At 37.1% G+C, this 15,273-nt stretch overlaps 1 protein-coding gene across 2 annotated transcripts in view; it reads left to right on the plus strand.

Moving 5' to 3' along the window:
- Window positions 1-15,273, plus strand: part of LAMA2 (laminin subunit alpha 2) — a 625,547-nt gene that overhangs the window by 439,680 nt on the left and 170,594 nt on the right. For both annotated transcript variants that reach the window (XM_055263701.2, XM_055263709.2), the window contains exon 30: window positions 12,318-12,442. In XM_055263701.2, coding sequence (XP_055119676.2) covers window positions 12,318-12,442 — 125 coding nt within the window. The remainder of the gene's footprint in view (window positions 1-12,317; window positions 12,443-15,273) is intronic.

The raw sequence follows: 15,273 nt of genomic DNA on the forward strand, positions 1-15,273 counted from the left end.
ACCTCTGCCTCCCGGGTTCAAGTGATTCTCATGCCTCAGCCTCCTGAGTAGCTGGGACTACAGGCTCACGCCACCACATCTGGCTAATTTTTTTTATTTTTAGTAGAGACGGGGTTTCACCATGTTGTCTAGGCTGGTCTCGAACTCCTAACCTCAGGTAATCCACCCACATTGGCTTCCCAAAGTGCTGGGATTACAGGCATGAGCCACCGCGCCCAGCTGCAGTCGCCATCACTTTCTTTCACTCTCTTCATTCTCATGAGTCTGAAGATGGGGGCAGGTTTTCCTGCTCCTCGCTGCCAGTTTCATATTATCCATCCTCCTCTACATCAGGGTCCACAACCCCTGGGCCACAGGAGGATATTGGTCCGTGGCCTTTTAGAAACCAGACCACACAGCAGGAGGCAAGCACAGCTTCATTAGCATTTACAGCTGCTCTTCATTCCTGGTATTACTGTACTGCCTGAGCTCCACCCCCTGTCAGATCAGAGACAGCATTAGATTCTCACAGGAGCACAAACCCTGTTGTGAACTGCGCATGCCAGGGATCTAGGTTGTGCACTCCTGAGAATCTAATGCCTAATGATCAATGATCTGTCACTGTCTCCCATCACCCCAAGATGGAACTATCTAGTTGCAGGAAAACAAGCTTAGGGCTTCCACTGATTCTACGTTATGCTGAGTTGTATAATTATTTCATCATATATTACAATGTAATAATAATAGATAGTAATAATACTAATAGATAATAAAGTGCACAGTAAATATAACATGCTTGCATCATCACAAAACCATCCCCCAATCCTAGTCCTGGAAAAATTGCCTTCCACGAAACCAGTCCCTGGTGCCAAAAACATTGGAGACACTGCTCTACAGCACCCAGCTTTGACTCTCACGCTTCCCTCTATGTGCCCCCTCTCCATCTGCTTGTCGAAGTCACCTACTAACCTTTAAATACCCCACGTCATTCCTTGCTGATTTTCCCTGTCTCATTGTCATTTTCCCTAGCACTACTCCTGTCATCATTCTTAGTGATTTTAATGTCCATGAACTTAACTCTTCCATACTCTTCACTTTCAGTTTCTTGTGCTTGTTTTTTTGCCACTGTGTCGTTTCTCTCTAGTTCACTTCTAAATACTTCCACTTCAACGTGTGTAATCACTATTGATGCACACACTTTTTTCTTGTTCCTTATCTCATGCTTTCACTGTAGTAACCAGCTTAATAGTAATGATCTTTCATTGGTATTACTGCTTTGCAACGCTCATTTCCCTGGCTACTCCTTTACTTATTTTTTACTCAAGTGAACTCCAACACTGTGAGAATCCTACCATCTTCTCCATACCTGCACCTTCTTTTTTTTTTTTTTTGAGACGGAGTCTTGCTCTGTCACCCAGGCTGGAGTGCAGTGGCACGATCTCAGCTCACTGCAAGCTCTGCCTCCCGGGTTCATTCTTCTGCCTCAGCCTCCTGAGTAGCTGGGACTACCGGTGCCCACCACCATGCCTGGCTACTTTTTTTGTATTTTTAATAGAGACGGGGTTTCACTGTGTTAGCCAGGATGGACTCGATCTCCTGACCTCGTGATCCATGATCCACCTCCTTCGGCCTCCCAAAGTGCTGGAACTACAGGCGTAAGCCACTGCGTCCGGCCACCTGCACCTTCTAAGCTGAACGTGGCTATAGAAAAAGACAATTGTGCCATCTAATCTCACCTTAAATTCATGATCACTCTCTTCAAATGGACCCTTTGTGCTGTTCTGCAATCATGCCACTTTTCTCTCATCCTTTTTCTTTTCCACATTCCTAGGTAATGATTTCATACCTTCCCCTCCATCCTCAAGCCTAAACCTCTCCTCTCACCCCCTCCCATCCTTACCCTCAGTTGATGGTGTTGTCTCTTATTTCACTGAGAGTTTAGAAGCTGTCAGAAGAGAGGTAACAAGCTCCCACTATTGCATGCACCCACTTTTCTGCATCTATGCCCAATTATTATGACTCTTCTCTATTACTTTGGATGAATTATTCTTGTTTCCAGAAAAGATCACATCTTCCCCATATGTTATCAGTTCTACTCCTCTCCCACTTGATGACATCACTCTGGCTAATCTCTCCTCCTTCTTATATTGTCACTTTTTTTTTCCACCTTAAAAGCAAAAGCAAACTCTCCTGACTCATGTCCCTTCTAAGTAACCACTTCATTCTTCTCCTTCCATTCAATGGAGAGCTGTCTATCCCCTGTCTGTAATTTATCTTCATCCATTCTCCTTTGAATTACTAAAAGCAGGCTATCACCTCCTCTTCTGTACTGGAACCAATGGCTAATATACAGCCACCAGTGTTCACCTTACTATATCTAACAGCCATGTTTGCCACTGTGAATCATCCCATTCTTCTTGAAACCCTTTGCTCAATTTGTTTTCCAGCCCATGGCATTCTGGAGATGTTCAAATTCAATGGCTGCGCCTTCTCAGTTTTCTTCATTACTCTGAAATCTACATAGTGGTATTCCTGAGACTCAATCCTTGGAGCAATTTGTTTCTGTAATTACATTCATTCAGATGGTGATCTTACCCAGTCACGTGGCTTTCTGTACTGAGATATTTTGATATTGACATCCCACAGTATTTACTATTAAGTTTATGATTTAATTTTACATCCACTCATTACTATGGTGTGGGGAGGTAATTTTTCTGCAGATATATATTACCACTGTAAAGAAACATTTACTGATTAATATTTCCTTTTCCCCTTGATATATTTTTGTATCTGAACATACACAAATTTATTTCGTCCATATTAAGATATATTTCAGTATAATCCATTTTGTTTTACTTACCTTTTAGCTCTTATTACAATGTTCTGCTTACCTTCATTTTATGTTAACATATCTGTAAAGCGAGGTCTTTTATTTCTCTTCTCTTCTAATTAACTAGATGCTCTTACATATTCTTCCAGTTGACATTTTTATGCACTATTTCAGTCTCTTCCCCAAACATGTCACTGGAATTTTGATTGTAATTAAATTAGCCTATTTGTGAAGAATTGCTATATTTACACTAGTCACTCTATTCAGATATTTTATGTCTTACAGTAAACTGTTTTAAAGTTGTCTCTATTGAGCACGCATTTCTCATATAAAAATACTTTCTATGTATCTTACATTTTCATTTTAATGGTAGTAAACATTAGCTGTTTTGTTTCAACATAGTAAATGTACTAACTGGTCATTATTGGTAAACCTTAACTATTAGAATAGGTGTTTTTACATGTATTTGATATCCAATAACTTTTATTTTAGTTCTAGAAGTTTATCAGTTGATTCAGTTATTGTTATGTTTATAAGTTTTTTTTTTTTTTTTTTTGAGAGGGAGTCTTGCTCTGTCGCCCAGGCTAAAGTGCAGTGGTGCTATCATGGCTCATTGCAACCTCCACCTCCCAGGTTCAAGCGATTTTCCTGCCTCAGCCTCCTGAGTAGCTGGAATTACAGGCACCTGCCACCATAACTGGCTAATTTTTGCATTTTAGTAGAGATGGGGTTTCACCATTTTAGCCAGGCTGATTTCAAACTCCTGACCTCAAGTGATCTGCCTGCCTCGGCCTCCCAAAGTTCTGGGATTACAGGTGTGAGCCACCACGCCTGGCCTATAATACTATTATTTGCAAATATTATAATTGTGCTTTTACTTGTCAAAAGCCATATCTGTTATAATAATAATTTCATGTTTTTAAATTGTCTCCCAAAATAATAAACTTTCTATTTTATTATTGATTTTAATATGATTGCCTTAAGTCTTTCACCATTAAGTATGATGCTGATGGTTAGTATAAGAAAAACATTTCTTGTCATGTTAAGAAAACTGCTTTCTATTCCTAGCTTCTTAAAGATATCCTCTTTCAATCAGGATAAGATATTTAAATTACTCATATGCTTAATTGTGGAGAGTGGAGTGGGAATGTAGATGCGTTTAAGAGGTGATCATATATAGGTTTTTCACCTTAAACAGAACCATAAGTGATATTACTGACTAAATAAATAACTAATATTAGCCATCCATGAATTCCAGAAATAATTACTATCTTGCTTTGGTGTGCTATTTTTTCATCAACTGCTTGCCTGAAAAATTCAATAGGCAATTTGGGAGGAAGGGGTTAATCTATAAACATTCTTAAGCAAGAATTAAATGTATTTTTCTTATGCAATCTTCACTGGCATTTTTGGCGCGGTTATATTTGCTTTACATGATTAATTTAGAAGCATTTATAAAGAATGCAGTTTAATTTCATTTTTGTTAGGATTAAAATTACCTTCTTTACACTGTCCTCTTTTGACCAATTGACTATTATGACTATTTTTGTTCCCTAAGAATTCTAAAAGCATGTCTAGTTTCTGAGAAATCCCTAGATGAAGTAAAAAATAAATACTTCCATTAAACAAACACAGCTGGTATAAACCGTTATGCTCCAAATTTTTACATTTTCTTTCATGGAACTCACAACTTTTGAATTTAGGCAACTCTGTTCATCTTTGAAATGGCCTCATGAGGCAAATAAGAAATAGCTGTTATTACTCCCACATTGTAACTGAGGAAACTGAAGCATACTGATTTCTCTTTTATGTGTAATATGGATCTCAGTTTCATATCATATCCATTATACAGTGCAATGCCCTCTACCTTGGTATAGTGGCAAGCATGAACTCTGCAGTCAGAGTGCCTTGATTCAAATCCTGGCTTCACCACTTACTGGTAGTGTGAGCCTACTCAATTTATTTAACCTTAATGAGGTCTTAATTTCTTCATTTATATAATGAAAATAATAATAGTGCCTACTCACAGAGTTTTTGTAAGGATTTGGTGAAATACTCAATAAAAGGCTTAGAACATTACTTAGTGCATGGTATGCTTCATAAAAGCAATTATGATAATGATGATCATAAAGATGATAAGGGGTACCATACAAATTATCTACCATTTATAGTCGAAGAACCAGTCGATAATTAATCAAAAAAGAAGTAAAAAATATTTATGTCTAGCACTATGCTAGATTTTCTTACTGTGTTAGTCCATTTAATATGTTGTAACAAAATATCATAAACTGGGTAGCTTATAAATAGCAGAAACTTATTTCCCACAGTTCTGAAGGCTGGGAAGTCCAAGATCAAGTCTCCAGCAAAGTCAGTGTCTGGGGAAGGCTTCTTTCCTGGTCATAGATGACCCCTTCTTTCTTTGTCTTCACATGTTGGAAGGCACTAGATAGCTCTCTGGGGTCTCTTTTGTAAAGGCCCTAAACCCACTCCTGAGGCTCCAGGCTCACGATGTAATCACCTCCCAAAGGCCCTATCTCCTATTACTATCACATTGGGAGACAGGACTTCAACGCGCAAATTTTTGGAGAACACTATTGTTCGGGCCATAGCAAGCCTTAACCCCCAACATGATGATATTTGGAGATGGGCACTCACGTATCTTGTTTTTCTTTTTCTTCACACTTTTCCCTGAAAATATAAAGTGCATAGGAAAGAAAACTGTAGAAAGCTTTATAGACTAAATATTTTAAAGAAACCCAGATCACCTTGTAACTATGCTCTTCATCACACCTAATGATACTTGCAAGATAATTGTTGCTTCATCCTAGGCATTAATAAATCCTATACATAGGCATGTTATTATGAGTAGCTCAGTGACTATTGCTCCTTAAGAAAAAAAAGTTTTTTGAAGACTAAAACCGATGTGATACTGAATCCAAGGGGAGAGGGGGAGGTAAGTAAACTAACAGTAACTAATACACACACATAGATAGTAAGTAGGTAGGTAGATAGATAGATAGAGGAAGATATTTTCATTTAATCATTGCTACCCCCTGTAGACAGATTATTTCTCCTATTTTTTTTTCACATGGGAATATTGAAGACTTAGCTAGCTCAAACAACTTTTTAAAGATAAAATAATTTGTGGAAATATTATTTTCACTCTATCTTAATTCTTATTTTAAAAAGAAAATAATAAAATAAATCTCTATAACTGGTCATTGCTGTTGCCTGAAACATTTAACCAATTAACCCTATCTTCAGTAAATAGACAGATTTGTAACTAGAATTCACTATTTTTTTGTTTTGTAAACCTTATTTAATCTACCTAACAACCTTGCCAAAATAGAGATTGTTAGCATTATACTAAGTTCTGAAAATTAATGCTAAGAAAATGTAAGCAACCTATAAAGCCTTGACCAAAAAGTATTAGAAGCAGGTTTCAAATCCACCACAAACTGCATTCTCCAGACGGTGAGAGAGTGTAAACACGCTCTGCTGATTAAATGAGTTTGATTTTGCAAGCTCAAGTGAATTATATCTTAGAGTCTGGACAGAATCTGCAAAAGTGACTAGGGGTCATATATGGAAAACACTTGAGAAATTGTGAGAACATAAAATTTGTCACAGGATAGTAAGCAATAAAACGTCTTACCAGGCTTTATAAAGGAAAATAAAATGTAGGAAACTGATTGTGATCTCCAATGAAACTTAAGTATTGTTTACTTAACAAATATCTGTCAACTGTGGAAAAAATAAACAGTGCTCATTAGGAATCAGAATAGGTTCACTTTGTCAGAGGCAATGGCGCATGCCTGTAATCCCAGCACTTTTGGAGGCCAAGATAAGAGGATCCAGGAGTTCGAGACCAGCATGGTCAACAAAGGCCCCGTGTCTACAAAAAATTAAAAATTAAAAAAAGGAATAGGTTCACTCAAAATAACACATATCAAACTAAGTGCTAGGTTTACTGTATATATAATATCTGAAAACCTGGTTTTCTAAATCCCAGTAAAATAGCAGGTTTATCAATGTGATACATCATATCTCAAATTCAGCAAAAATAATAACTGCTATTGTCCAAACCTGTGTGTGTACCAGAACCAAAACTGGTCACTGTACAGAGATTTTCTCATTTATTGTTACAATAAACTGATGAGATAGACAAGATTATTTCTTCTTTTATAGTTGATGAACTGATGCTAGAGAAATTAAATAACTTGCTTAAGTCATAAAACAGCAGAGGCTATATCCATGTTTCAAATGCTGGTTTATTTAAATAGATGTTTCATGAGCTATTTCATAGTATCCTTGCACACAAGATTGAAAATATGAGCCAGATGTTAGCCAGCTGATAGGTTGATGGGCATATACGTTGCTAAAAAAATGTGACCCAGAGTACGCTCTAGTGATATCTCCAATGATGAGGCATAAGCTTTGTATTTGACCTTGTTGTGTTCAAAATATCTGTAAATGCTTTGGATGATATCTATCAAATATTCAGATAACATAAAGCTGAAAGTATTATCTAATGTGTTGGATGGTGGGAAAAGATCCTGACAGATGACACTATGAATTACAGTTAACAAGATGAGATTAATAGAAAAGATTTGAACTCAGGTAAGCTCACTTGTTTGTTGATTCCTGTGGCATCTGTTAATTATGTTTCCAACATGCAGATCTGTGGCCTATGGTAGATAGTAAGAATATGAAGACTGCATGGGTCTTGCCCTCTAGGAGCTTATTTTCTAGTTTAGGGGAAAGAACAGAGGAAATGACACATATTAGCAATTCATGTGAAGTAAGAGTCCTTACTTGATTCCAGATTCACTAGGTGCCAACACAGGGCATTGCTACTTGTATAAGATCCAAATCAAGGGAGGAAGTACATTTAATATATTTGCAAGTCACAGCTAGAGACTTACAATCTGCTATATTTTGAAAGAAACCCTGAGTAAGATTGCTAAATGTTTAGCTTGAAACAAAGATTTAGGAAGTAATAGTATTCTTAGATATTTGAGGACCTTCCCTAGGAAAAGGGAATTAGACTTAATTTTCATAGCTTCAGAAGGCAGAACTTGGATCACTGACTGAAAATTAGAATGCAACAAATTTTTATTCACTGTAAGGAAAAACCTCACAGCTTATGCAAGACGAAAAAAAGCTGTCTTATAAGAATTCACGCATTTAATGATATCTCAAGGAAAGTATAGAAGGCATTCCTGTATGGCAAGAAGGTTAGATTAAGTAATTTCTCACCTTAGGCCTGAGATACTATAATATTAATGTTATATTCATTTGATTTTGTAGAAGGAATATATACCAACAGTTTTCCAGTGTGCAAAAAAACCTAACAAATCTAATATATTCTGACGTATTATTGAAGAAATACTAGCACATACCACTCTTGAGAATATAATTAAACTTCTCATTAGGCATCCAAAATATTGAAATTTTCTCTAAAGGTTAATTTTTGTATAAGAAAAAATATTATGTACACTATTTCAAAGCAGACAGGAAAGTCATATGAAAGGGGTACGTCCAAAAAGTTTCAAAAAGAGGCTCCTGATTTATGTGTTGTGTGTTTGTGGACCTAACCAGGACATTTGATTCAATTAACCAAGTTTAGTATGTCAGCAACCCTCTGAAAGATTGACAAGATTGACTGTCCAGAGAAGATTACAATATTTGCTTTCTCTGTTGAAGAAATTATGTAGACTTACAGGTATAAGAGAAACAAAATCATATTTTTGAATCTCTGTCTTTTTAGTAATGATTATTGGCTTTAAGGATTTTAATTCAGTTACTAATGTTATATTTAGGTTACATAAAATAATTCATTATGCAATTACTTTACTGCAAAAGCAAAATGCTGAAAATTATTGTTGAAGATCCCATGTATTTTTGGAACATTCATCTCTATAACTATAAAATATGTTCTTAAAACACTCCCCAGTTAACACTTATTCATCAGCATGACACCTTGCTGAATGACTTGAAGTTAGAATTCATAGATAATTATTTTATCTTGGAGCCATTATCTCTCATAATGCTACTGTTAAATATGGAATGGCTCTTTTATTGCTAAAAAATGGTGGTTCCTTTGGATGGTTGAATAAAAGAGGATTATGGCACTTAAATCAATGGCAAAATATGACAAATCATTTTGCCCTGCTAACCACTTTTCTGCAATGACACTTGAAATTTGGGCTTTTTCATTTGAAAAAGCCTGACCAGTTTCATCTATACTTCCTGGAACATGCATTCATTCATTCAGCCATTCAAAATAGTCATCGAATGCCTCCCATGTTTGATGCCCTTAAAGGAGCATTTAAGGAGTTTTAGGTCATCGGGGAATGTTTCTCAGAGAAAGTGACATTTAAAATGAGAGCTGAAATGAATAAGTGCTAGCCCGATATACACTGTAGAGCTAAGGATTTGCAAATGAAAAGTCCCAGCAGTGATAAAGAGTATCCGCATAATTTGAGAATTTCAGATGGCCCCATGTGGCTACGGCATTATGTGCAAAGAAAGCACTGGCTATAGCTACATATGGAGGGGTAAGCACAGTGGTGGAGAAGGCGGGGGTGGGGGGGTGGGGGGGTGGGAGATAATGAAGCTCTTTCTTGTCATGCTAATGATTTGTTATTCATCCTGACTGCATTTGGGAACTAGTGTAGGCTTTCAAGCAAGAGAAGGGCATGGTTTGATATGTTCATAGGATGATCACTTTGATTGCAGTGTGGAGAAATCACCAGATAAGAAAATATGGAGACAGGATCTTTAGCTAAGAGACTATTCTAATAATCCAAATAAAATATGGCAGTGGCCAGATGAAAATAGTAGCAACAAGAAAGTCAAGAAACAGAGAGTAATAGACTCATGGAACTGATGATCTAATGGATACCTCAGATAAGAGAGGCCTCTAGGTTGCTGACCTTGGCAATTGAGTGAATGACAGTGACCTCAGATGAAATGAGAAATACAGGAGTATTTAGAAGGTTTAGCTAGAGATGAACTCCATTGTTGTCATTTCAAATTTAAGGCGCTTCTGTGTTATACAATATTTATTCAAGAAGCAATTAGAAGCGGAAGTCTGGAACCAATTAGAGATATCCAGGCTGAATACATAAAATGCAGAGTTTTGGGCACACCGTTAACTGAAGCCATAATAATGGATGAAATCACCTAGGTAAATGTGGAGGAGAAAAAAGAGATGAGGACCAAAGTTAGAATTAAGGGCATCGATTATATTAAACAGAGAGGGAAGGAAGAGTCAATAAAGGAGAATTAGAGTAGCCTCAGAAGTAGGAGAAACATCAACTGGCTTGCTCTTAAAGAAACTACGGGGGACGGGCACGGCAGCTCTCGCCTGTAATCCCAAAACTTTGGGAGGCCAAGGCGGGCGGATCACGGGGTCAAGAGATGGAGACAATCCTGGCCAGCATGGTGAAACCCCGTCTTTACTGAAAATACAAAAATTAACTGGGCATGGTGATGCACGCCTGTAATCCCAGCTACTCAGGAGGCTGAGGCAGGAGAATCGCTTGAACCCGGGAGGCAGAGGTTGCAGTAAGATGAGATCGTGCCACTGCTCTCTAGCCTGACTACAGAGCGAGACTGTCTCAAAAAGAAAAAATTTAAAAAAAAGGAAAGAAAGAAACCATGGGAAGAGGATCCAGAAATATCAATGGCTACAGAAAACTTACATATCATGAGGCCTGATGATTGTAAGTTTTGCTTTAGCAACAAAGATCTTATGGGTCATCCTGGTATTATGTTTAATGGTGAAACCAGAAACCTGTTTAAAGGGTGAATGGGAGATGGAGAAGTAGAGACCAGGAACGTAAACAATGTCTTTTTAAAAGCTTATCAAAAATAGGATAGAAATCGTCAAGCAATTTGAGACCTCACAGATTTTTTTTTTTAAGACAGGAAAGGCTTGACCAATTTCAAGTATTAATGAGAATGAGCCTACAAAGGAGGGAATAAAGATGCTGGAGAAAATGGGGAGGCAGGAGGAAAGGAAACCAATTTAGGAGTGGAGTAGCTTCAGACAAAGGACGGAAACAAATGTCAAAGGGATGGAAAATAATGTGGCAAGATACTGAATTGTTTGCCAGGAAACCAAGGGAGCATCCAAATGAGAGCTTTCTTATCTCTTAAAATAGGGGTCCATCATTGACCAAGGGTGAGGTGTAGAAGTAGAAGATTTGAGATTGGCTGGGCACGTTGGGAGGCTGAGGTGGGTGGATCACCTGAGGTCAGGAGTTCAAGACCAACCTGGCCAACATGGTGAAACCCCATCTCTACTAAAAATACAAAATATTAGCTGGGCGTGGTGGCATGTGCTTGTAGTACCACCTACTCGGGAGGATGAGGCAGGAGAATCCCTTTACTCAAGAGGCAGAGGTTGCAGTGAGCCAAGATGGTGCCACTGCACTCCAGCCTGGGCGACAGAGCTCTGTCTCAAAAAAAAAAAGAAAAAGAAAAAGAAGGAAGAAAAGACTTGTACCTTTTCATATTGGAAAACCGGATTCATTTCACATTGTTATAAAATCTGTAAATGTCACAATATATTTTCAAATATAACACCAAAAATGTAAAAAAATAAATGGTCTAAAATTCACTGTGGCAATGTCATAGTTTCACTGCAAGAAATAGCATAAACTCTCAAAAGGAGTTAATAGAAGTTTTAAACAAACATTAATTCCATGGCAATATCTGTGGTGGAAGTAAATTTCTAGAAGGTAGGATATTCTTTCATTGCCTGTTTCAGTGCATTCCATGTAGCTCTTCCTAACTCCTTATTGCATAATTGATTATTGTGTTAAATATAATTCTGCTTCATGAAAATTTTAATTTGAAGCTATTTACACACTATTCTGAAGCTATTCTCATTTCTTTGTGGAAAGGTGTTAAAGGATATCACCCCAATGTCTCTCATTTTGCAAGCATAAGAAAGAAGATATTGATCTGAGATTGCTAGTTTTAGACTGACTCCTCTGTATTTATGAAGAACCACCTACATCTATGCTCTCCACCTTGAGGTGGTTTCAGAAAGCCCACTAGTGGGCATGTGCCAAGGCCACAGTATTTGTAGCATCTTTTTCTAACATCTCATAGAGCTAAAACCTGGGATATGAAGAAACATAAATGCCTAGAAGAAATAATAAATTTTAGAGACTCTTGAAGTCTATTCCCCAATTTAGAGTAGGAGAAAAATTTACATAGAGATTGATTCAGGGAAAAGAGAATAGCAACTCTTATTGTCAGTGTAGCTACAATAGCACAGTATTAGTTTCTCAAATCAAAGAGCTTCTTTAAAAATATATCAAAGACTGAGTTCTCTGTCAGTGATAAAGTGAGTGTGTGTGTGTGTGTGTGTGTGTGTGTAAGAAAGTATATGTGTTCATAGACACACATTCATAGCTAGGGACTGTATGATAAATTACATTCTAACTCTCACTAAATTAAAAACAAACTTCTTCTCCCTTTTCCTTTACAGAATTGTCAACATCACACTGCTGGTGACTTCTGTGAACGATGTGCTCTTGGATACTATGGAATTGTCAAGGGATTGCCAAATGACTGTCAGCAATGTGCCTGCCCTCTGATTTCTTCCAGTAACAAGTGAGATTGAGAAATATAACCATATTTCCCAATCAGAAATGCCATCTGTCTAGCACATGGGCTGTCTATGATTTGGCTATTTTTTCCATGTAGACAAAAATCTCAATTTAAGATAGAGATATTTTTAATGATATAAAAACATGACAAAAGTGAGTATATAATGCTCTATGGTTCATTTTTCCTTTGAAACTCTGTTCCAAGTATATAATACTTATTAATTAAAATTTAAGTACCAATATTAATGTAAGATATGTTTATAAAACAAGTGATATATATATACAAATATGCATGGTTTCATAAACATACCAGTCTAATGTTTGCATATAGCTCTGCCCATAATATCAGCTGTGAAGGATTGTTCGGGTGCATATTATATAATTTTTGTGGCTATTTCCATTTATTTTATGTGTTTAACTCAAGATTGGGAAACAATTATCAAGAAAACATTGAAAAATTGTACAATTAAAGCAGGTGACTTATTGTTACGCTCCAGAAAAAGTCATCTCCCGGAATCACAGCCTCCTTTTTCTTAAGATGGTCTGAGCTTGGTACCATGGAAACACAGCCCTAAGAAGAAACAAAAGCTAGAATATCTTATTTCAGTGCTGTCTGAACATTCTGTACTGGTTTATATATTGATGAAAACCCTAGGTGTTTTCATTTACCTTTTTGCCCAGACTACCTGCACTTTCTGTTAAGTGATTTATAGACTTCAGTAAGGCAGGGTAGTTTTACTCTAAGAATTTGCTTTTGAAAATAATGTATGGCAGTTTGTTCAGAATTAGAATTCTGGACACTTTATCTTGAGTGTTAAACAGCCACAGAGCAATTCGGACAACGTGATCTTTGCACCTGTACCTACTCACTTTCTTCTTCATCTTCGGCTTTGTATGCATTCTGAAAACATTTCCTGTAAATCATCTCCTTTTCCTCTGAAAGCTCCTCTTTTTTGTTGGCTGGAATCACAAGCCTTTTACAGGGTGTCAAATGTAAATTTTTAGGTAAGCTGGATATTGAAGAGGATGATATACATGGTCTTATTGTTCATCCAGGGACCAAATAGTAGGCGTATGAAAAATAATATTATTTTTGTCTCTCTTTCCCTAATTTCTCCTTGATGCCCCGACTTATTTAATTGTTTTAAAAAGTAAGCCATTTGGATTAGAAAAATTTAGTAATTAATTGATAATTCCCTGGTGAGTACACTATAATAAAAGCTACAGGAGATATACAAGAGAAGCATGCCATTTTTTGGAGGAGCTCACTGTAAAACCTGTGTGTTAAGGGGTGTCAACTTAAATGTAAAGAAAATTCAAAGGCACAAAACACCACACTTAATATTGGAAGCTTCAAGAACATATGAAAAGGCATAGTAGCATGTATAATGGATCTTAAACAATTAATGTAAGGATTTTCACTGGTGGGAATAGTAGGAAATTATATGCGCAAATGCTTAGAAAATACAAGGCGTGTGCAAAACCTAATAAGTAACAGAATTTGGAACATGGCATTCAGATACAATTTCATGATCACAGATGAAAATGAATGGGAGAATAAAGACCATATTGTAGAAATCCTTAAATACGAGTCTAAGAAATAGTTATTTAATTTTCTATGTAATAAGGAAACACTACAAGTTTTTATTTTGAAAAAAAGGTTAATACGATTATAGCCACATTTTAGGAAAACTATTATCATAGAATTGAGTATAATGAATTGAAACAGGCAAATGAGAAAAGCATAGAGACCAATTAAAAGGCTAGTATACTAGTGTGGGCAAAAGATAATTAGAACCAGAAGTAGGTAATAGTAACAAGAATGGAGACAAAGGAATGAATGTGAGAAAATGGTTTAACACAACTCTACAGATTTGAAAACTAATTAGATGTGAGGGGTGAGGATCCGGGCAGAAGGTGAAGACAGGTTTTTAGGCAGGTTGTCCCCAAAAATGGTGGTGCTATTAACTGAAATGGAGAAACCAGGAGAGAGCCGTTAGAGAAGAAAGATAATTTACGTTTCAAATAGGTTCAGATTGATAGAACATATCTGTCTGAATGGAAATATGCAAATAGCTGCAGGAAATGGAAATCTGAAAATTGCAGGAGCAGATGAAGGAAGAGATATGTTAATAAGTGAATTAAAGTTGGATAAGATTTCCCAGGCTAATGTTATCCAAGGCGAGTATATAGAAAAAACGAAAGACAGGACTTTATGTTGGGAAAGGAGAAAAAGAACAGTCAAGGCAGGAGCAGTCAGAAGAGAGGGAACCCAGGCGGCACTGCCATTGACACCAAGGGAGGGAAGAGCAGTGAACAGCATCAATTGCTGCTCTCACAAGGGAGACCCAATGAATATGGTGGCAATTGACTATTGTAATTGAGCAAATAAATGGGCTTGCTGCCTGAAGCACATAGGAGCCAATAAGGTTGGCACTGGCTTTGGAGTAAAGAAAGGCTTTATTGCAAAATTGGTCAGCAAGGCGGCAAGAGTCAGGTTCAAATCTGTCTCCCTGATTTGGGATATGGGGAAAGTTGCAAGGGATCAGAAGGCAAGGCGAAGGATTTAGAATTGCTGGCTTGGCAAAATCTGATTGGAGGGCTTCAAATTTGATCACTTCCAGTAAGGTATATTGACGCAGATTTTAGCCCTGGATCTTCTGGGCCAATGGACCCCTCATTTCTGAAGGAGTTCCAATGTTCAGGTTTTAATTTTGTCCCTGTCTTGTTGGTTCAAGGGGAGGAATAGTTGGTTCCTGGTGTTGTTAGAGGTCAAAATTTTTCTATTGAGCATGGCTGGGCTACATGACTTGCAGCTTTTGGCTCTGTTATACC

Source organism: Symphalangus syndactylus, chromosome 2 (genome assembly GCF_028878055.3).
Source record: "Symphalangus syndactylus isolate Jambi chromosome 2, NHGRI_mSymSyn1-v2.1_pri, whole genome shotgun sequence".
Classification (NCBI taxonomy): domain Eukaryota; kingdom Metazoa; phylum Chordata; class Mammalia; order Primates; family Hylobatidae; genus Symphalangus; species Symphalangus syndactylus.